Source organism: Eretmochelys imbricata, chromosome 2 (assembly GCF_965152235.1).
Source record: "Eretmochelys imbricata isolate rEreImb1 chromosome 2, rEreImb1.hap1, whole genome shotgun sequence".
Classification (NCBI taxonomy): Eukaryota; Metazoa; Chordata; order Testudines; family Cheloniidae; genus Eretmochelys; species Eretmochelys imbricata.
In genome coordinates, this window is record NC_135573.1 from 2,036,777 (window position 1) to 2,060,027 (window position 23,251).

Sequence of the window (23,251 nt, forward strand, 5' to 3'; positions counted from 1 at the left end):
GGGGAAGCCAGCCAGCCCCAGAGCGAAGAAGAGCCTGCAAACGGCTGGGCACGTTGCAACGCGCCGGGATGCTTGGGGCTGAGGGTTCAGGCTCTGGCCAGTGTGTAGTGAGAGAAGGACTTGGAGACCCCCTGACATGCAGTGACAGATTTAAGCCCACATCCCCTTGGTCTGAGGATCTGAGTTCTGGCTGGCCTGGGGTCCAAGAGCACTTTGGTTCACATTTCCATCTGTCAGGAGGAGCCCACCACTGGGGAATGGGGGCAGGCGGTGCAGGAAGGAAGTGGGGATGCAGGCAGGGCGTGAGGCTGGCCCCCGCTGCCCTACACTGCCCGTGTGTTTGAATTTAGCACGCTGCCATGTTACATGCCAAGGTGTGATCTGAGACGTCCCATAATACATAGTGTGGCTCGGGGCTAAACTCAACCCCCTGCGGCAGGGCGTGGGGCACAGAGCAGGCGGTTGCTGCGGGAGCTGGGCCCACCAGCCATCACAGCTCAAGGCAACAGAGAACCACTTCCAACCCCCTCATCTAAAGGGAGGAAAGGCTCCCCCCCTCCCCCGTCCCGGGCCTGTCAGGTGGGGCGTACACACAGCACAAGCCACTCGCAGCTCGTCTGTCCCTGGGGACCTGTCACGGAGTGTGGGGGAGTCCAGGCCCTGCACCCCTCTTCCAGGGATTCACTGAGACTCTCAGCCAGCCAGTAAAACAGAAGGTTTATTGGACGACAGGAACACAGTCCAAAACAGAGCTTGTGGGTACAACCAGGACCCCTCAGTCGAGTCCTTATGGGGGAGCAGGGAGCTTAGACCCCAGGCCTGGGGTTCCCTGCGTTCCTCCACCCAGCACAAAACTGAAACTAAACCCCCCCAGCAGGCTCCCTTCTCAGCCTGTCTTCACATTCCTGGGCAGAGGTGTCACCTCCCCCTCCCCCTCCTGGCTCAGGTGACAGGCTCTCAGGTCTCCCATCCCCAGGGCACATTCCCAGGTCAACACTCCCCCCTCCCTGCTGCGTCACATCCTCACATCTCTCCCCCCTTCGAGACCGAACTGAGCGGGGTCACGCTGACCAGTGACCTGGGGAAGTTCGGGGCCCCCTCTCCGGGACAGCGCATCCGCTATCAGGTTGGCACTTCCCTTCACGTGGACCACGTCCATGTCGTAATCCTGCAGGAGCAGGCTCCACCTCAGGAGCTTGGTGTTGGCTCCTTTCATCTGGTCCAGCCAGGTCAGGGGAGAGTGGTCGGTGTACACGGTGAAGTGTCGCCCGAAGAGATAGGGCTCTAGTTTCTTCAGGACTCACAGCATGGCCAGGCACTCCTTCTCGATGGCTGCATAGTGTTGCTCCCAGGGTAGCAACTTCTTGCTCAGGTACACGACGGGGTGTCTCTCCCCCTTTTCATCCTCCTGCATTAACACCACCCCCAGTCCCGTGTCGGAGGCGTCGGTGAACACCACAAAGGGCTTGTCAAAGTCTGGGTTTGCCAGAACTGGGCCACTGACCAGAGCCTCCTTCAGCGCCCAGAAAGCCTCCTGGCACTGCTCGGTCCAGACCACCTTGTCTGGCTTCCCCTTCTTGCATAGCTCGGTGATGGGGGTGGCTATGGCGCTAAAGTGGGGCACAAATCTTCGGTAGTATCCTGCCATCCCAATAAAGGCTTGGACCTGCTTTTTGGTGTGGGGAGCGGGCCAGTCTCTGATCACCTCCACCTTGGCTGGTTCCGGCTTTAGGCGGCCGCTCCCCACCTGGTGGCCCAGATAGGATACTTCAGCCATCCCCACCTCGCACTTCTCCGCTTTTACAGTCAGCCCAACCCCCTAGAGTCGGTCCAGCACTTGTCTAACCTGGGACATGTGGTCCTCCCAGGTCTAGCTAAAGACACAGATGTCATCAATATACGCCAAGGCAAAACTCTCCATCCCCCTCAGTAGCTGGTCCATTAGGCGCTGGAAGGTGGCCAGCGCTCCTTTGAGGCCGAAAGGCAGGGTCAGGAACTCCTAGAGCCCCAGAGGGGTGATAAAGGCCGATTTCAGCCGGGCATCTGCATCCAGCGGCACTTGCCAGTAGCCCTTTGTAAGGTCCATGGTGGTAAGGTACCGAGCCCCTCTCAGCTTGTCTAGGAGCTCGTCCGGCCTGGGCATGGGGTAGGCATCAGATACAGTGATGGCATTGAGCTTCTGATAGTCCACACAGAACCGGACCGACCCATCCTTTTTCGGGACCAGCACCACCGGCAAGGCCCAAGGGCTGGCCGATGGCTGGATCACCCCCAAAGCCAGCATGTCCCGGACCTCTCTTTCCAGGTCCTGAGCAGTTGTCCCTGTGACTCGGAAGGGGGAGCATCTTATCGGTGGGTGCGACTCTGTCTGCACCCGGTGGACAATCAGATTAGTGCATCCAGGCTGGTTGGAAAACAGCTGTCGGTACGGATGCAGCACCCCCCGATCTCAGCTTGCTGGGCAGGGGTTAGCTGATCCGAGAGGGGAATTGTTTCCAGGGGGGAACCAGCTCTGGTCCCAGGGAATAGATCTACTAAAGGGTCATCTCCCTGCTCCTCCCACTGTCCACTCACGGCCAAAACCACATTCCCCCTGGCATAATATGGCTTCATCATATTCACATGGTACACCCGGCAGTGGTGCGCCCGGTTTGACAGCTCCACCACATAGTTTACCTCATTGAGCTGCTTGACGACCTTGAAAGGGCCCTCCCAGGCGGCCTGTAGTTTGTTCTTTCTCACGGAGATGAGAACCATCACCTGATCCCCGGTGGCGTAGGCACGGGCCCGCGCCGTGCGGTCATACCAGACCTTCTGCTTCTTCTGGGCTCTGGCCAGATTCTCCTTGGCTAGGCCCATGAGTTCAGCCAGTCTCTCTCGGAAGATCAGGACATACTCCACCACTGACTCTCCATCGGGAGTGGCCTTCCCCTCCCACTCGTCTCTCATCAGGTCCTGGGGGCCCCTTACCCTCCTTCCATATAACAGTTTGAAAGGCGAAAATCCGGTCGACTCCTGGGGCACCTCCCTGTACGCGAACAGCAGGTGAGGTAAGTACTTGTCCCAATCCTGCGGGTGCTGGTTCATAAAGGTTTTCAGCATCATCTTTAGCATCCCATTGAACCTCTCTACCAGCCCATTGGACTGGGGGTGATACGCTGAGGCCCAGTTCTGCCGGATCCCACATTTCTCCCACAAGCACCGGAGCAGGGCCGACATGAAGTTGGACCCTTGGTCTGTCAAGACTTCCTTGGGGAACCCCACTCGGCTGAAAATGGTCAGGAGCGCATCGGCCACGGTGTCTGCTTCAATGGAAGCTAAGAGCACTGCGTCGGGATAGCGGGTGGCGAAATCTACCACCCCCAGAATGTATTTCTTCCCCGACCGGGTCGTCTTGTTGAGAGGCCCCACGATGTCCATGGCCACCTTCTGGAAAGACTCCTCTATGATGGGCAAAGGTCTCAAAGCTGCTTTCCCCTTGTCCCGGGCCTTCCCCATCCTCTGACTGGGGTCACAGGATCGGCAATACTGCCGGACCGTGGTAAAGACCCCGGGCCAGTAAAGGTTCTGTAGCAACCTCTGCCGGGTGCGCCGGATTCCCTGGTGCCTGCGAGGGGGATGTCATGGGCCAGGTACGATAGCTTGCGGCAATACTTCTGGGGGACCACCAGCTGCCTCCTGATCCCACAGGACTCCACTTCCCCTGGGGGAGCCCATTCTCGGTACAGGAACCCCTTTTCCCACAGGAACCTCTCCTGGCAGCCTCTCCTCATGGTCCGTCCCACCCTGAGGTTGGCCAGGTCCCTGAGCTTCCGCAAGGAGGGATCTTTCCTCAACTCGGCCTGGAAATCAGCGGCTGGGGAAGGGATGGGGACCAGTTCCCTCTCATTGGCCGGGTCTGAGGCCACAGTCTCTCTGAGCCGTGCCCCTCGGCGCTCCCTCCCCACCAGGGTAGGGTCCTGCGCCTCCGGTGTGGTACCCTCCCCAAGGTCAGGGTGCAGTGCCCCTCGCCGTCTCTGGCTACGGGTCACAACCAGGGCGGTCTGGGGCTTGCTTGGCCAGTCCTCTAGGTCTCCCCCCATCAAAACTTCAGTGGGCAAATGGTGGTGTACCCCCACATCCTTGGGCCCTCCTTGGCCCCCCATTTCAGGTGTACCCTTGCCACGGGCACCTTGAATGGGGTCCCGCCCACCCCCGTCAGGGTCAGGTAGGTGTTAGGCACCACCCGATCTGGGGCCACCACCTCAGGCCGGGCCAGCGTCACCTCCACGCCCGTATCCCAGTATCCATTGACCTTCCTCCCATCCACCTCCAGGGGAACAAGGCACTCTCTCCGGAGGGACAGCCCCGCGCCCACCCTGTAAACCGAGCACCCTGAGTCCAGAGCATCCAGCCCTCTGGCGGAGCTGGCCGGGGATACTCTTTCCTCCCGAGCAGGTGGTAAGCTGGCAGCCCCCCTTGCCTGGGTCGTCTGCCCCTCGTTCAACTGGGTCCCTACCCAGTTAACCCTGAGTAGGTTGAGTCCGCTCAGTCTGTCCCTGAGCCCGGGGCACTGGGTCCGTACGTGGCCTCTCTGGCCACAGTGATAGCAGCTCAGGTCACATTGGTCCCCTCGAGCGGGTCGGAGGGGCCCGACTCCAGACGTTCCCCTTTGGAGGGGGTTCTCCCTATTTCCCCGCTGGGAGGTGCATCGCGGGGGGCCTGTTCTTTTGGGACTCCTCCCTGCTACCCCCGACCGACTGTTCACAATCTCGTCGGTCAAGTGCCCTGCGTGCTGGGGGTTCTCCAGCTTTTTGTCCACCAACCACAGCCTCAGGTCGGAAGGGCACTGTTCATACAGTTGCTCCAGTACAATTAGGTCAAGCAGGTCCTCTTTAGCTTGGGCCCCAGCTGTCCACTTGCCGGCATATCCCTGCAGCCGGTTGACCAGTTGTAGGTAGGTGACCTCAGGCATTTTACGCTGACTCCGGAACCTTCTCCGGTACATCTCGGGGGTCAGCCCAAACTCACGGAGCAGGGTCTGTTTGAACAGTTCATAGTCCCCTGCCTCTGGCCCTGTCATCCGGCTGTACACCTCCACGGCTTTGGGGTCCAGTAAGGGGGTGAGAAACTGGAGCCTGTCTGCAGGGTCAACCCTGTGCATCTCGCAGGCATTCTCAAAGGCCGTCAGGAAGCTATCTATGTCCTCCCCCTCCTTCCGCTGGGCCAGGAAGCACTTATCAAAGCTCCTTGCAGTCTTGGGTCCCCCCTCACTCACCGCAGCCGGGGCCCCACTGCTCCTCAGCCTGGCCAGCTCCAGTTCATGTTGTCTTTGTGTCTCCTTCTCCTCCTACTCATGCCTACGTTGCCTCTCCTTCTCCTGACGTTCTGTCTTCTTCTCCTCCTGCTCATGTTGACGTTGTTTTTCATGATCCTCCAGCTCCCTCATTTTCATCTCCCTCTCCCATTCCAGCCGCATCCACTCCAGGGATGGGGAGCTCCGCCGGGAGGATCCCCTGCTGGCTGCCTGGGTCAGGGTGCCCTCAGTATTCGCTGGGCTTCCCCCAACCCCTCCCCCAGGCCTAGGTAGGAAGGGTCTCGGGATGTCCTCGGCAGCAGTCTGTCCCCTCCCAGCCCCATCAGGCCCCAGGGCCCACGCTGCGTCCGCTGGGCGGCTTCCCTCAGGGACAGGGATCGGGTCATCCAAGCGATCCCGCTCCTCCAACTGGGCAATCAGCTGTTCCTTGGTGGACCTCCCGATGCGCAGCCCCCTCTGCCTGCACAGCTCCACCAGGTCGCTCTTAAGGCGTTTAGCGTACATCTCCCTGCTGGCCACTCGCAGGCTGGGCAGCTTTCCACAGTTTCCAGGAAAAGCTCCTAGTGTGCCAGTCCTTCTTGAGGTCACCACCTCTTTGCCAGGGTCGAGCTGCAGACTCCTCCGCCCTGGGGACCGCTCGCTGCAATCTCCCGGTGGACCCTGTTACTGCAAAAGTCCTTCTCTCTGGTCACACACTCCCAGGGATTAACCGCCCCCCGAAACTGTCTCTCTCTGAATCTTCAGCACGCCTGGTCCCCGTCAATCCCTCTTCGTTTTACTGTTCCCCAGTCACTTACTGCAGGAAGCGCCGCCCACGGGGTGCAGTAGATCCCACCGCTGCCACCAGTTGTCACGGAGTGTGGGGGAGTCCAGGCCCTGCACCCCTCTTCCTGGGATTCACTGAGACTCTCAGCCAGCCAGTAAAACAGAAGGTTTATTGGACCACAGGAACACAGTCCAAAACAGAGCTTGTGGGTACAACCAGGACCCCTCAGTCAAGTCCTTCTGGGGGAGCAGGGAGCTTAGACCCCAGCCCTGGGGTTCCCTGTGTTCCTCCACCCAGCCCCAAACTGAAACCAACACCCCCCCCCCCCCAGCAGGCTCCCTCCTGCAGCCTCTGTCCACATTCTTGGGCTGAGGTGTTACCTCCCCCTCCCCCTCCTGGCTCAGGTGACAGGCTCTCAGGTCTCCCACCCCCAGGGCACATTCCCAGGTCAACACTGCCCCCTCCCTGCTGCGTCACATCGTCACAGGGCGTCAGTCTGATGCTGCCAGAGGCTCGCACTGCAAGCCAGCTCGCCTGGCCCCCAGGGGACACACTGGGGAGCTCGCTGAGCTAGCATCAGCTTCCAAGGGGAGGGACAAATGTCTTCCCAACGCTGGTTTCCCCCGTGCTCTCAGGCAGTCCATTAAGGCTCTTTTCATAGAGCTGGGCCTGGAGGATCCACACCGCTATTTCTACCAGGAGATGGACTCTTGGGACCTTTCCAGGGAGAAGCCTGTCACCAAGGCAGCGCTGAGGAGAATCTGCTCACAGTGGCTTGAAGGAGCGATGCAGGACTTCCAGGTGCTGTCCCTCCCTCCCTCCGAATCCCCCCTTCCACCCCTCCCGCCGAGGGCTGGGCCTGGGCTGCCTGGAATGACAGCACACCGGGAGTTTGGCTCTTCAGCATGGGAGGGTCTGTTCCTGCCAGTGGGAAGCAAGTAACCACTACCCGGCCCCCCAGGGGCTGTGAGCTCTAGTGCAGGGGGCTCAAAGCAGTGGCCAGGCAGGGACCCCAGTGGGGTCGTCGTCTCTTCCCTCTAGCAATTATGCATGTGTAAAGACCAGCAGGCCGGGGCTGGGGAAGGCGCTCCTGGGGAGCGAGAGAGCAGGCTAAGCCTCGTCTACACTTGAAATGCTGCAGTGGCTGAGGGGAGGGGCCCTTATTGTCGGAGTTAATTCACCTGCCCGAGAGGTGTAGCTAGGCCAAGGGGAGAATTCCTCGGCCGACCTTGTGCTGTCTACGCTGGGGTTAGGTTGGCATTGTGACGTCTCTCCAGGGTGTGGGTTTTTCACACCCCGACTGACATGGCTAGGCCAGTGCAGGTTTTAAGTGTAGACCAACCCCTAGAGAGAGGGGGGCTAGTTCAGAGAAAGGGGAATCTGCAGAGCTTGGAGGCCTGGCTCACCCTCCCAAAGCGGCTGTGCTCACAGGCTGCCCTCCTTAGTCCCTCCTCAGACGAGGGTCCTCACCTGGAGGCTGAAAATCTTATTATAGAAACGTGCCCAGCTGAGTCCTGCTGCCACCTCAGACTCCCCACCCCCGCTCCGTTTGGATGCTCTGTCCAGCTCGGGAGCTTCTGCAGCAGGGCCCTTCTCTTCGGGCCTCGGGCTGCAGCCCAGCACGTTGCTGGTGTGATACGAATGCTCATCACGGTAATAACGTGTCAGGCAGCAAAGCAGAAAGGGGCTGGAAAGTTTCTGCTTCAGGCTCTCCCAGCTGCTTCCTTCCTGATCCTGGCCTGCTCCGGTGTTTTCTCCACCGCTGCCTGCCCGCAGGTTGTGGGATCAAAGCAAACCAGTCCCAGGTTACATGAAGAGATTCTGTGAGTTTGGGGGTTGGTGGGAATGGGGAGGTTCAGGTTTGACTGGTTACGTCTGTTTGCTCCAGGATCACAGGAGCAGCACGCTGGAGCCGTTGCAGGCATGGGTGGGGAAAAGGCACTTCCCTGACAGCAGCCCAAAGGTGAGGCCAGTGCCGTGGAGGTGTCTTCAAGCCAAGCTCCTGTTGCATGGCCCAGTGTCTCCCAGACCATACGTCTCAATGCCAGGACGAGCCCCACCATGAGCTCTCTGCTCCAGCTGCTTCCTCCTCTCCCCAAGTATCTGCAGCCTTAGCCCTGTAATCAGGGCTAGCGCAACCAACAGGCGAACTAGGCAGTCACCTAGGGTGCCAAGTGGTTGGGGGTGGCCAAGAGTGTGCTCCGGGGCGGCGGTGGAGCGGAGGTGAGCTGGGGCAGGGGGGCAAGGGGAGGGCGGCCTGCAGCAAGTAATAGGGGTGAGGGGGCTGTGCGCAGGGGAACCGCTCCCTGCCCCAGCTCACCTTTGCTCTGCCTCCTCCTCTGAGCGCACCGCCCTGCTCTGCTTCTCTCCCTCCCAGGCTTGTGGCGCCAAATGGCTGATGGGCACCGCAGGCCTGGGAGGCGGGAGAAGCAGCGGTGTGCTTGGGGAGGAGGCGGAGCAGAGGTGAGCTGGGGCGGGGAGTTGCCGCATGGCTCCCCGGGCCGAGGGGACGGGGGGAGTAGCCACACGGCCCCCGAGGGGGCAGTGGGGAGCTGCCGCGGGGGGGCGCCTCAGGGCGGAGTGGGGGTGGGAGGTGGAAGTTTCGCCTCGGGTGCAAAACATCCTTGCACCGGCCCCGCCTGCAGTGATGTAGTTACAGCTCCTGAGCAGAGCCGGCACAGGCGGCTCCCGCAGAAGAAAGGAGCCGTGACCCCACCGCCCCAGTTGCTGGCCGGGTGAGCAGACCCACAAAGCAACGTCCAGAGCTAGTGCCCTGGCCGTCAGGGAGGAAGTGTCCTGCGGGCTCGGATACCATGGTGAGGGTGCAGTCTATTCGTGTGGCGAGGCTTCTGCAGGATGGATTTTCCTGTCACTTTCAAAGGATCTTTCTCCTGTATAACAGAAACAGCCCTTTATACCGGGTGTAACCACGGCAGTGCCGAATGCACCGGGCAGGGGCTCGGGTGCCCGCCCGTCTCCCACGTGCAGCATGTCATTGTGAAGCACTGTCATGCCTGCGGCAGGTCCTGCACTAGGCAGGCAGCCCTTGCTGTTGTTAATCGGCGTCTGTCACTCCTTTTGCAGGCTAAGACAGCTGCAGGGAGGAGCAAGGTTTTTCCATCTGCTGGCAGCTCAGAGCTGTCACTGGGGCCAATAGACGCAATAAACCATTTCTGTAAAGTGCAAATGAAGAGGGATTTGGAGAATCTGAAACAGCCAAAATCTGCTGGAGCACAGGAAACCAAGAACACAGTGATGGCCTTGCCTTTCATTGGGAGGTAAGTTATGCAACAGGAGGTGACCAGATAGTAACTGTGAAAAACCAGGACATGGGGTGGGAGGTAATAGGTGCCTATATAAGAAAAAGTCCCCCCAAAAAGGGACTGTCTCTATAAAACGGGACATCTGGTCACCCTATGCAACAGGAGGAGGTATGTGAACTTAGGAGGCCAGTGCAGGCTGCGTGGTCGCAGTGGCTTTGCTCACAGGGCTTTGTGTGGTCATTGCAAAGGAGTGCAGCAATTTGTTCTTATGAACCCTGTAGGCAAAGTAAGTCACATGGTGCCAAGGATTGTATCATGCTCTTTAGGGTGCTGGGAGGAGGTGGAGTCTGGTTGCTTTGTACTGCTCTTATTCTTACTTCTATCGTGCCCAGAACAATGCTGGGTGTGTTACAGAGCAATAAAACAGAGCCTGGCTTCAGAAAATGTGCCAGGAGTTGGAGCCACACCCCATTCAGCCGTAGGGTTAAATTTAAAAGAAGTCTAAACTTGTTAAGATATTAAGGCACCCGAACAACCTTCACTGTACCCTGCAGGGATGCAGTGCGATAACTGTCTAATTATTAGTGTCAAATAGTGTTTGAAGCCTTAAGCTACATCTACACTGCAGCAAAACATCCACAGCTGGCCTGTGTCAGCTGACTCGGGTGCATGCCGCTTGCGGGGCTATGAAATCACAGGGGAGACGTGGGCTGAGGACCCTGCCCCCTTGTGGCAGCCCAGAGCCCAGCCCGAGCCCTGCAGCCCGAGCCCAAGGCAGCTGGTGTTATTGCAGGGTAGATGTGAACTTAGGTTAGATTAAACTGATTTTAAAGCAATATTAGATTGTTTCATTTTATTTTTGTTCACGTTGTGCTGTTCTCCTATGAGCCCCATCCCATCAGCTCTAAGCAGGCACATGACAAGGGGAATTTAACCAGCTCAACTTCCCTGTGGAGCCAGCTCTTCTTGGTACACTACCTGGCTCTGGGATGGTGAGCCTAATGCTATCATCATCCCTGTTTCTTAGCGACTCAGCTGCTGTCACTTCTTGAATGAGCTCCTGTGTGTATCTTAGGTCCAAGTGAAGAATATCTCCTCTCGCATGTTCTAGCTTTTCCATGAAACAGTCACTCACAGTAGCAAGAAATTGTTTCTCTAAACTTTGTCCCGTTGTGCCACGGGATCAAAGTTCTCCTTGTCTCGGATCACAAAAACAAGTGAGCATGCAGTGAAATGAAAAGGTGGGACATTCAAAACCGAGGAAAGGAAATACTTATTCACACCCCATGTGTGAACAGCCTGTGGATCTCCCTGCTACAGGAAGTCATTGAGGCCAGGATTAAAAAAGGGATTGGACATCTATATGGCATCAAAATATCCAGAGTTGTTTTGATTAACGATAACAAATTCTGGAGTGGGCGTTAGACTTCCTGCTTCAGGGCTTAAGTCAATCTCTAGCTTAGGAGTCGGCAACCTTTGAGAAGTGGCGTGCCAAGTCTTCATTAATTTCAGGTTTCGCCTGCCAGTAATAAATTTTACATTTACAGGGGCCCCCTGACGGAACCCCAGACTGGCAGCGGGCAGAGCGGTACCAGCGTCTGGGACCCCGGCTGGCAGGGGCCGGCGGCCAGAACCCCAGACCAGCAGTGCGGGCGGCAGACGGAACCTCAGACCAGCAGCGGGCTGAGCAGCTCAGCCCACTGCCAGTGTGGGGTTCCGTCCGCCGACCCCTGCCAGCCGGGGTCCCGGCTGCCGGCCCCGCTCAGCCCGCTGCTGGCCCAGAGTTCCATTCACCCAGGCCGGCAGCGGGCTGAGTGAGGACAGCAGCTGGGACCCCGGCTGGCAGCAGAGTGCCACTAAAAATTGGCTTGCATGCCGCCTTTGGCACGCATGCCTCAGGTTGCTGAGCCCTGCTCTAGCTATCAGAGACCAGGACAAGACCGAATGGGGGGGCAGATTATCCCACGTCCGCTTCTGCGGGATTCTTATACCTTCCTCTGAAACATCCAGTGCTGGCCGCTGTCGGAGGGAGGATACTGAAATATCAGGTGGGCCTTGGGTCTGATCCAGCCTGCCAATTCCTATGTTCCCAGGCAGGCCTTCACCTTATCCTTTATTCTGGGCCACACCATCCTCCATTGCATCCCCCTTCATTTGCCACTAAGGACCATGCCTTGTGAGCATAAAATGGAGCAGGTTGTAGCCACCCTGATCTTTAATACAAAAGGTGTGATCGATGACGCCTACTGGTCCCAGCATGCAATGCTGCATCTGTATCCAAGAGGCAAGGTTGGAGCATTATGTGCTGGGGCCTGTGGTCACTACAGTGCACACGTCATTAATAGGATAACAGTGGTTCACATTACACCGTAGGATTCTATGGGTTGCACTTTGGCCACCCCCATATTGCACGCTGTTTGGTAAAACTGCAGTGAGAAATCACACCTAGCAGCTTTACGGGGCGGGATGTCATACTACCAGCCAGGAGCAGGCCGGCACTCGTGGGTTTCCCTTCACACCCACCACCATGTCTAAGAAAAAGAGTTTCCAGCACTGCAGAGTGCAGAGAATAACGACTGTTTCTGTGCCAGGAGCCAGGCCATCTTGCGGCTAGGAGAGACCAACACTATGGCGCGAAGGAGACCATCCCAGCGTAAGTAGTGGCTCTCACCACCTTCTCCCTGATTTTCTCTGCCTCTCCCCTCTTTGTAGCCTGTCTCTCTCCCATGTTAATAGTGACCTGAAAAACTTTTCACCAGTCAGGTGCAGGGTTCTGTATTTAGTATTGTAGCCTTAATCAAGACCAGGGCCTTGTTGTACTGGGGGAAGTACACCTAGAGGGACACAACTCTTTCCCCAACGAGCTCACAATGCAGGTTAAGACCAGACATGACAATGCAACAAACCAGCCAACCCATGGGTGTGGAAGGGGAGATAAAAGGGTTCCAGCGATAGTAACAATTCAACAAGTGTTACTTACGTAGACTCGCTGGGTCACAGCTGGATAAGTTAGATTTTTTTTAAAGAACATGTGAATAAACAAACAAACCAGATGTTGACAGTTCCCCGCTGCCCAAGTGACCCACAGCTGGAGCGGGAGTCACATCTGCGGCTGGTGTCACACACTCTCTCAGGCCAGCTGGAATGTCACTCGCTAGCAGGGCTGCAGGCAATGAACAAAAGTTTCCCATTCAGCTCCTCCTCCTGCGCACTGGAGGCTGCTTCTCCCTGTTCCCTCAGTGCAGCCCAGCCCAGGGAGGGCAGGAAGTGGGGAGGAATAGGTGACCAGCACAGCTCTCCAATGGTCCTTCTTTCAGCCCCTCTGCCACGCAGTGAATTTCACTCTTTCTGAGTGTGTTAGGGCATCAGTGTGTTATAACTCATGGTTAGGAACAGTGTTACTTACCCTTCTGAATTGTTTTATGCTGAGTTTGTTTGGGGGGGGCAGGGAAGAACCAGTTAAACGGTTGCTCCTGTTGGTTGTGTCTTTGGATGGGTGGCTTTGTAACTATGTAGAACCTTAATACAAAGAACATGTTGAAAAAAAAGTTTTCACAAAACAAATTGCTTCATATCTGACCTCTTAACTATTTAAGAACACGAGAATAGAGGTTCAAACTAAACGTATACTCCAAATATAAAAAACAGTCAGAGGACCAAAAAAATGCCACTGTGGCTCAGCAACAGAGTAAAATAAGTGGTTAGAGGCAAAAAGACATCCTTTAACAATTGAAAGTCATATCCTACTGAGAAAGAGAGAAAGGAGCATAAACTCCGGCAAGACAAGTGTAAAGTCTACTTAGGCAGACCAAAAAAGAATTTGAAGAGTAGCTAGCAAAAGACTCAAAATCTAACTGCAATTTTTTTTAGTACATCAGAAGCAGGAAGCTGCCAAACAACCAGTGGGGCCACTGGATGATCAAGGTGCTAAAGGAGCACTCAAGGAAGACAAGGCCGTTGTAGACAAGCTAAATGAATGCTTTGCATTAGTCTTCACTGCAGAGGATCTGAGGGAGGTTCCCACATCCAAGCCATTCTTTTAGATGACAGTTCTGACTAACTGATCCAGATTGAGGTGTCAGTAGAGGAGGTTTTGGAGCAAATTGATAAATTAAACTGTAATAAATCACCAGGACCAGATGAGATTCACCCAAGAGTTCTGGAGGAACTCAAATGTGAAATTGCAGGACTACTAACTGTGGTCTGTAACCTCTCATTTCAATCCGCTTCTGTACCAGATGACTGGAAGGTAGTTAATATGACACCCAATTTTTAAAAAGGCTCCAGAGGTGATCCTGGCAATTCCAAGCTGGTGAGCCTTGACTTCAGTACCAGGCACATGGGTTGAAACTGTAGTAAAGAACAGAATGATCAGACACGTAGATGAACATGAATGTTGGAGAAGAGTCCACATGGCTTCTGTAAAGGGAAATCCTGCCTCACCAATCTACTAGAATTCTCTGAGAGAATCAACAAGCACGTGGACAAGGGGGATCCTGTCGATGTAGTGTACTTGGACTTTCAGAAAGCCTTTGATAAGGTCAAAGATTCTTACCCAGAGTAAGCTGTCATGGGACGAGAGGGAAGATATTCTCGTGGATCAGTAACTGATTAAAATATAGGAAATAAAGGGTAGGAATAAATGGTCAGTTTTCACAGTGGAGAGAGCTAAATAGTGGCGTCCCCCAGGGGTCTGTACTGGGACCTGTTCTGTTCAACATATTCATAAATGATCTGAAGAAGGGGGTGAACTGTGAGGTGGGAAAATTTGCAGATGATACAAAATTACTCAAGATGGTGTCAGGGACTGTGGATCATGAGCCCTGGTCCACTGTGGCTAGGCACTTCCACCTGCCACCCAAGTGACCTGCTAACTGCTTCTGGAATAGCAGTGAACTCTGACAGAGTACTCCAGTCCAGAGATCTGATTGGTTGGACACTGTGGGTCTTGAGTGGTCCCCAGCTTCTCTTTAACTCAAGCACAGGAACAGGAAGTCTGTGCAACTGGGTTCTCCCTGCTTATGGCTGTTTCCCCTGAGATACCTGCTCCTCCTGCCTGCTACTGATCTCCTGACACCTGACTCCTGGTTTGCTCTTTGGCCTGTCTCAGAGCCTGATGTCCTGGTAACCTGACCCTGTCTGCCTCCATACATCTGACTCTCAGTTTTGCCCTGTCGTTTGCCTTGGACTCTGACCTCCTGGGGTCTGATCCGGCTTGACTCCCGACTCCTGCTCTGACCACTTGGTCAGACCACCCACACCCCAGTGTACATGTTCCACTGAGGCTACAGGAATGGGCCCGGTGAGTGGAATGGACCTCGCTAACCCTTCAGGAGCACTGGATGTGTTCAAGTGGGCCATCCATCTTCAGGCAGACAACTAAGCCCTGCAGGCCTGGGTCATCCAGTGGACCTTGGAGAACCAGCTCTTGCAAGAGCAAGTCACGCAGTTGTGTGCAGAAAATGCTGCACTCCAGACAGTGCTCGTGCTGCCCTGTTCCCTGATACCACTGCCAGAACGGTTTGATGGTAATTGCCGGTGATTCCGGGGATTTATAAAGCAATGCTGCCTCCTATTCATGATCTACCCTCAGTTCTATAAAAAGAAAAGGAGGGCTTGTGGCACCTTAGAGACTAACAAATTTATTAGAGCATAAGCTTTCGTGAGCTACAGCTCACTTCATCTGAGGAAGTGATGGGGTGTTCACCCCACACTTGCCCTGAAGGGGTTTATGTAGATTGAGAAGGGGGCTAATTAACCCAACAGGCCACAGCTGAGGGGAGTCAGGTACCTAAGCAATCCCCTGACTGAATAAGGAAGCCCAGCTGAGGCAGAAGGAGCCAGGGTGGATTTATAAATGACCGGGCAACAAAATGGCAGATGAAATTCAATGGTGATAAATGCAAAGTAATGCACATTGGAAAACATATAATCCTCACTATACATATACAATGATGGGGTCTAAATTAGCTGTTCCCACTCATTGTGGATAGTTCTCTGAATAATCTGTTTAAGGTTCAGTGGCAGTCAAAAAAGCTAAGAGAATAGTAGGAACCATTAGGAAAAGGAGAGATAATAAGAAAATATCATAATGCCACTATATCAGTCCCTGGTACGCCCACATCTTGAATACTGTGTGCAGTTCTGGTCTCCCCATCTCAAAAAGGGTATACGTGAATTGGAAAAGGGATGGCAAAGAACAAGAAAAACGATTTGGGGTGTGGAACAGCTTCCATACGAGCAGAGATTAATAAGACTGGGACTTTTCAGCTTGGAAAAAGAGACGACTTGGGGGGATACGCTAGAGGTTTATAAAAACATGACTGGGGTGGAAAAAGTGAAGAAGGAAGGGTTATTTACCCTTCACATAACACAAGAGCTAGGGGTCACCCAATGAAATTAACAGGCAGCAGGTTTAAAACAAACAAAAGGAAGTATTTCTTCACACAACGCACAGTCAATCTGTGGAACTCGTTGGCAGGGGAGGTTGTGAAGTATGAAAGTATAACTGGGTTCAGCAAATCATTAGATAAGTACATGGAAGATAGGGCCTCAATGGCTATTAGCCAAGATGATCAGAGACACAACCCTATTCTCTGGGTGTCGTTAAACCTCCGACTGCCAGAAGCTGGGACTGGATGACAGGGCATGGATGACTTTAGACAGTCATTTTTGGGGGACAGGGGTTCTCTTGTGTGAAAGTGCAGTTCCATTAGGTGCACAATTGGCAGTCTTAGGTATACATCATAAATGTATATATGAACATATGACATTTGGGTAACACACCGCCATCTATTTAGGCCATAGGTAGGAACACACGTGATGGAAAGAAATAGCAGTCACACAGCACTATTCAGAACTATGGCATTTCTTTTTTATTCTTAATATATTTTTGTTTCTCCCTTCAAACCCAGGTTTCTACCTTCCGCGCATCTTTCCACTCCCTTTGTTGACGGGATTTGTACATGCTATTAAATTGCCAGTGCCAAGAATCAACCTGAACCCATTTCCACCTGATTCTGACACGCCAGCTTCACAAAATACATTCATCTCCATGCATCAGAAAGTCCAGAAATATTTCATCCCAAAGTTCTCACTTGCAGATAGCTATCCCTGAAGACATGGCTACCCAAGATGGCTCTGCATCGGCCTGACTCCCAGACTTGATAATGAGCAGAGGCCATTGAATGCAGAATGATAATGGGCTCTTCTAGTTCTGGCTATAAGGAAACTAAATAAACTGTAGTCTATATGTATGGTAAAGATGGGAGGCCCAGCTGAGAGTTATACACCAACAACTGGATGGAGCAAGCCACACAAAACAAAACGCACTAGGGAAATAATAAATGTGGAATCAGGATTGTTCTAGTCAATAGCTTCAGACTCCATTACTGTCTCCTCTTCCCTTTTCTTGAAATGTGATGAAGAATCATTGATTGGATAAAGCTCTGTTCCAAACTCCTAGTTCCATCAGCAAAAGGGACTGTGGAAATATGTGGGAAATTAATCTCTGCTCCCATCCCTGCTCCCGTCTGCAGGAAGGGGAACCCCGGGGAGCAGAGGAGGCAGCACCTTCATGCGTAAGAAGACAGGAGGGAGGATGAAAACATGCCCTGGCCAGTGGGCGAGTGGAGGTTACAGAGGAGGCTTGTTGAGGCGCTAGATCTTGAGCAATGTTCAAACTCCACTGAAGTCAACGGAGCTACGCAAGGGGTGAATGGCCTTTCAGCGCTGGCCTTAGCATTTTTTCTCAGGATCAGATCCCTGGAAGGAAGTGTTTTCTTATCCCCTCTTGAAACCATGATCGCCTTTGTCCACGCGAGTACAACGTCAGTTCTGGAGAGGGGAAATGGTACAATATCTGCCCTGAGGGGGTTGTCGGGGGGGGCAGTGTCTGCATGGTTTGTCTCCGGGGGTAGTGTTTGCTCTGGGAAGCAGGGGTAATTTCAGGGAGGGGGCAATGGTGAAGCGGGGGAGTGGCACAGCAGCTACTCTAGAGGGTACCACTTGGAAAAAATGGGGCATGAGCCACGTAACTGCCCTTTGTCCCTTTGAAAATTTACCCCCGTGACTGCTCTGGCCATGCTTTGAAATTTGGATTTCACAAATTCTCCAAGCAGTTCAAAGTAAGAAATGGTTAGTAGTTAAATAAATGTGCCAAAAAGATCAGGGAAAAAAGTAATAGCCTGTCACGGAATGTGGGGGAGTCCGGGCCCTGCACCCCTCTTCCTGGGATTCACTGAGACTCTCAGCCAGCCAGTAAAACAGAAGGTTTATTGGACAATAGGAACCCAGTCCAAAACAGAGCTTGTGGGTACAACCAGGACCCCTCAGTCAAGTCCTTCTGGGGGGCAGGGAGCTCAGACCCCAGGCCTGGGGTTCCCTGCGTTCCACCACCCAGCCCCAAACTGAAACTAAACCGCCCCGGCAGGCTCCCTTCTCAGCCTGTCTTCACATTCCTGGGCAGAGGTGTTACCTCCCCCTCCCCCTCCTGGCTCAGGTGACAGGCTCTCAGGTCTCCCATCCCCAGGGCACATTCCCAGGTCAACACTCCCCCCTCCCTGCTGCGTCACATCATCACATCTCTCCCCCTTCGAGACTGAACTGAGCGGGGTCACACTGACCAGTGACCTGGGGAAGTTCGGGGCCCCCTCTCCGGGACAGCGCATCCGCTATCAAGTTGGCACTTCCCTTCACGTGGACCACGTCCATGTCGAAATCCTGCAGGAGCAGGCTCCATCTCAGGAGTTTGGCGTTGGCTCCTTTCATCTGGTGCAGCCAGGTCAGGGGAGCGTGGTCGGTGTACACAGTGAAGTGTCGCCCGAAGAGATAGGGCTCTAGTGTCTTGAGGGCCCACACCATGGCCAGGCACTCCTTCTCGATGGCCGCGTAGTGTTGCTCCCAGGGTAGCAACTTCTTGCTCAGGTACACAATGGGGTGTCTCTCCCCCTTTTCATCCTCCTGCATTAACACAGCCCCCAGTCCCGTGTCGGAGGCGTCGGTGAACACCACAAAGGGCTTGTCAAAGTCTGGGTTTGCCAGAACTGGGCCACTGACCAGAGCCTCCTTCAGCGCCTGGAAAGCCTCCTGGCACTGCTCGGTCCAGACCCACCTTGTCTGGCTTCCCCTTCTTGCATAGCTCAGTGATGGGGGTGGAGATGGCGCTAAAGTGGGGCACAAATCTTCGGTAGTATCCTGCCATCCCTATATAGGCTTGGACCTGCTTTTTGGTGTGGGGAGCGGGCCAGTCTCTGATCACCTCCACCTTGGCTGGTTCCGACTTTAGGCGGCCGCTCCCCACCCGATGGCCCAGGTAAGATACTTCAGCCATCCCCACCTTGCCCTTCTCCGCTTTTACAGTCAGCCCAGCCCCCTGGAGTCGGTCCAGCATTTCTCTAACCTGGGACACGTGGTCCTCCCAGGTCTGGCTAAAGACACAGATGTCATCAATATACGCCACGGCAAAACTCTCCATCCCCCTCAGTAGCTGGTCCACTAGGTGCTGGAAGGTGGCCGGCGCTCCCTTGAGGCCGAAAGGCAGGGTCAGGAACTCATAGAGCCCCAGAGGGGTGATAAAGGCCGATTTCAGCTGGGCATCTGCATCCAGCGGCACTTGACAGTAGCCCTTTGTAAAGTCCATGGTGGTAAGGTACCAAGCTCCTCCCAGCTTGTCTAGGAGCTCGTCCGGCCTGGGCATGGGGTAGACATCAGATACAGTGATGGCATTGAGCTTCCGATAGTCCACACAGAACCGGACCGACCCATCCTTTTTGGGGACCAGCACCACCGGCGAGGCCCAAGGGCTGGCCGATGGCTGGATCACCCCCAAAGCCAGCATGTCCCGGACCTCTCTTTCCAGGTCCTGAGCAGTTTTCCCTGTGACTCGGTAGGGGGAGCATCTTATCGGCTGTTGGAAAACAGCTGGCAGTACGGATGCAGCACCCCCCGATCTCAGCTTGCTGGGCAGGGGTTAGCTGATCCGAGAGGGGAATTGTTTCCAGGGGGGAACCAGCTCTGGTCCCAGGGAATAGATCTACTAAAGGGTCATCTCCCTGCTCCTCCCACTGTCCACACACGGCCAACACCACATTCCCCCTGGCATAATATGGCTTCATCATATTCACATGGTACACCCGGCGGTGGTGTGCCCGGTTAGACAGCTCCACCACATAGTTTACCTCATTGAGCTGCTTGACAACCTTGAAAGGGCCCTCCCAGGCGGCCTGTAGTTTGTTCTTTCTCACCGGGATGAGAACCATCACCTGATCCCCGGTGGCGTAGGCATGGGCCCGCGCCATGCGGTCATACCAGACCTTCTGCTTCTTCTGGGCTCTGGGCAGATTCTCCTTGGCTAGGCCCATGAGTTCAGCCAGTCTCTCTCGGAAGATCAGGACATACTCCACCACTGACTCTCCATCGGGAGTGGCCTTCCCCTCCCACTCGTCTCTCATCAGGTCCTGGGGGCCCCTTACCCTCCTTCCATATAACAGTTTGAAAGGCGAAAATCCGGTCGACTCCTGGGGCACCTCCCTGTACGCGAATAGCAGGTGAGGTAAGTACTTGTCCCAATCCTGCGGGTGCTGGTTCATAAAGGTTTTCAGCATCATCTTTAGCATCCCATTGAACCTCTCCACCAGCGCATTGGACTGGGGGTGATAAGCTGAGGCCCAGTTGTGCCGGACCCCACATTTCTCCCACAAGCACCGGAGCAGGGCCGACATGAAGTTGGACCCTTGGTCTGTCAAGACTTCCTTGGGGAACCCCACTCGGCTGAAAATGGTCAGGAGCGCATCGGCCACGGTGTCTGCTTCAATGGAAGCTAAGGGCACTGCCTTGGGGTAGCGGGTGGCAAAATTTACCACCGAATGTATTTCTTCCCCGACCGGGTCGTCCTGCTGAGAGGCCCCACGATGTCCATGGCCACCTTCTGGAAAGGCTCCTCTATGATGGGCAAAGGTCTCAAAGCCGCTTTCCCCTTGTCCCGGGCCTTCCCCACCCTCTGACAGGGGTCACAGGATCGGCAATACTGCCGGACCGTGGTAAAGATCCCGGGCCAGTAAAAGTTCTGTAGCAACCTCTGCCGGGTGCGCCGGATTCCCTGGTGCCCTGCGAGAGGGATGTCATGGGCCAGGTACAGTAGCTTGCGGCGATACTTCTGGGGGACCACCAGCTGCCTCCTGATCCCACAGGACTGTACTTCCCTTGTGGGAGCCCATTCTCAGTACAGGAAACCCTTCTCCCACAGCCTCTCCTCATGGTCCGTCCCACACAGAGGTCGGCCAGGTCCCTGAGCTTCCGCAAGGAGGGATCTATCCTCAACTCGGCCTAGAACTCAGCGGCTGGGGAAGGGATGGGGACCAGTTCCCCCTCAGTGGCCAGTTCTGAGGCCTCAGCCTCTCTGAGCCGTGCCCCTCAGCGCTGCCTCCCCACCAGGGTAGGGTCCTGCACCTCCGGTGTGGTACCCTCCCCAAGGTCAGGGTGCAGTGCCCCTCGCCGGCTCTGGCTACGGGTCACAACCAGGGCGGTCTGGGGCTTGCTTGGCCAGTCCTCTAGGTCTCCCCCCATCAAAACTTCAGTGGGCAAATGGTGGTGTACCCCCACATCCTTGGGACCCTCCTTGGCCCCCCATTTCAGGTGTATCCTTGCCACGGGCACCTTAAATGGGGTCCTGCCCACCCCTGTCAGGGTCAGGTAGGCGTTGGGCACCACCCGATCTGGGGCCACCACCTTGGGCCGGGCCAGCGTCACCTCCGCGCCCGTATCCCAGTATCCATTGACCTTCCTCCCACCCACCTCCAGGGGTACAAGGCACTCTCTCCGGAGGGACAGCCCCGCGCCCACCCTGTAAACCGAGCACCCTGAGTCCAGAGCCTCCAGCCCTCTGGCGGAGCTGGCCTGGGGTACTCTTCTCTCCTGAGCAGGTGGTAAACTGGCAGCCCCCCTTTCCTGGGTTGTCTGCCCCTCGTCCAGCTGAGTCCCTACCCAGTTAACCCTGGGTAGGTTGGGTCCGCTCAGTTTGTCCCTGAGCCCAGGGCACTGGGTCTGTACGTGGCCTCTCTGGCCACAGTGATAGCAGCTCAGGTCACGTCGGTCCCCTTGAGCGGGTCGGAGGGGCCTGACGCCAGGCATTCCCCTTTGGAGGGGGTTCTCCCTATTTCCCCACTGGGAGGCCCCATGGTGACTCTCTCTCTGCATCGGGGGGGGACTGTTCTTTTGGGACTCCTCCCTGCTACCCCCTGACCGACTGTTCACAAACTCGTCGGCCAGCTGCCCTGCGTGCTGGGGGTTCTCTAGCTTTTTGTCCACCAACCACAGCCTCAGGTCGGAAGGGCACTGTTCATACAGTTGCTCCAGTACGATTAGGTCAAGCAGGTCCTCTTTAGCTTGGGCCCCAGCTGTCCACTTGCGGGCATATCCCTGCATCCGGTTGACCAGTTGTAGGTAGGTGACCTCCGGCGTTTTACGCTGACTCCGGAACCTTCTCCGGTACATCTCGGGGGTCAGCCCAAACTCACGGTGCAGGGCCTGTTTGAACAGTTCATAGTCCCCTGCCTCCGGCCCTGTCATCCGGCTGTACACCTCCACGGCTTTGGGATCCAGTAAGGGGGTGAGAAACTGGAGCCTGTCTGCAGGGTCAACCCTGTGCAGCTCACAGGCATTCTCAAAGGCCGTCAGGAAGCTATCTATGTCCTCCCCCTCCTTCCGCTGCGCCAGGAGCACTTATCAAAGCTCCTTGCAGTCTTGGGTCCCCCCTCATTCCCCGCAGCTGGGGCCCCACTGCTCCTCAGCCTGGCCAGCTCCAGTTCATGTTGTCTCTGGTTCTCTTCATGCTGCCTCTGTTTCTCCTTCTTCTCCTGCTCATGTTGACGTTGTTTCTCCTCATGCTGATGCTGCTTTTCACGGTCCTCCAGCTCCCTCATTTTCATCTCCCTCTCCCATTCCAGCCGCCTCCGCTCCAGGGATGGGGAGCTCCGCCGGGAGGATCCCCTGCTGGCTGCCGGGGTCAGGGTGCCCTCAGTATTTGCTGGGCTTCCCCCAACCCCTCCCCCAGGCCTAGGTAGGAAGGGTCTCGGGATGTCCTTGGCAGCAGTCTGACCCCTCCCAGCGCGGTCAGGCCCCAGGGCCCACGCTGCGTCCACCGGGCGGCTTCCCTCCGGGACAGGGATCGGGTCATCCAAGCGATCCCGCTCCTCCAACTGGACAGTCAGCTGTTCCTTGGTGGACCTCCCAGTGCGCAGCCCCCTCTGCCTGCACAGCTCCACCAGGTCGCTCTTAAGGCGCTTAGCGTACATCTCCCTGCTGGCCACTCGCAGGCCTGGGCAGCTTTCTATGGTTTCCAGGAAGAATCGCTAGGGTGCCAGTCCTTCTTGAGGTCACCACCTCTTTGCCAGGGTCGAGCTGCAGACTCCTCCGCCCCTTGGACCGCTCACTGCAATCCCCCGGGGGACCCTGTTACTGTAAAAGTCCTTTTCTCTGGTCAAACACTCCCAGGGGTTAACCGCCCCCCGAAACCGTCTCTCTCTGAATCTTCAGCACGCCTGGTCCCCGTCAATCCCCCTTCGTTTTACTGCTCCCCAGTCACTTACTGCAGGAAGCGCCGTCCACGGGGTGCAGTAGATCTCACCGCTACCACCAGTTGTCACGGAGTGTGGGGGAGTCTGGGCCCTGTACCCCTCTTCCTGGGATTCACTGTGACCCTCAGCCAGCGAGTAAAACGGAAGGTTTATTGGACAATAGGAACACAGTCTAAAACAGAGCTTGTGGGTACAACCAGGACCCCTCAGTCAAGTCCTTCTGGGGTAGCAGGGAGCTTAGACCACAGCCCTGGGGTTCCCTACCTTCCACCACCCAGCACCTAACTGAAACCAAACCCCCCCATCAAGCTCTCTCCTGCAGCCTCTGCCACATTCCCGGGCAGAGGTGTTA

General features: G+C 55.6%; 1 protein-coding gene across 1 annotated transcript in view; it reads left to right on the plus strand.

Annotated features, from left to right (window-relative positions):
• Positions 1 to 23,251, plus strand: part of WDR97 (WD repeat domain 97) — a 73,578-nt gene that overhangs the window by 46,798 nt on the left and 3,529 nt on the right. The window contains exons 22-24 of the mRNA XM_077810531.1: positions 6,698 to 6,863; positions 7,951 to 8,025; positions 9,147 to 9,340. Of these exons, the coding sequence (XP_077666657.1) occupies positions 6,698 to 6,863; positions 7,951 to 8,025; positions 9,147 to 9,340 (435 nt within the window). The remainder of the gene's footprint in view (positions 1 to 6,697; positions 6,864 to 7,950; positions 8,026 to 9,146; positions 9,341 to 23,251) is intronic.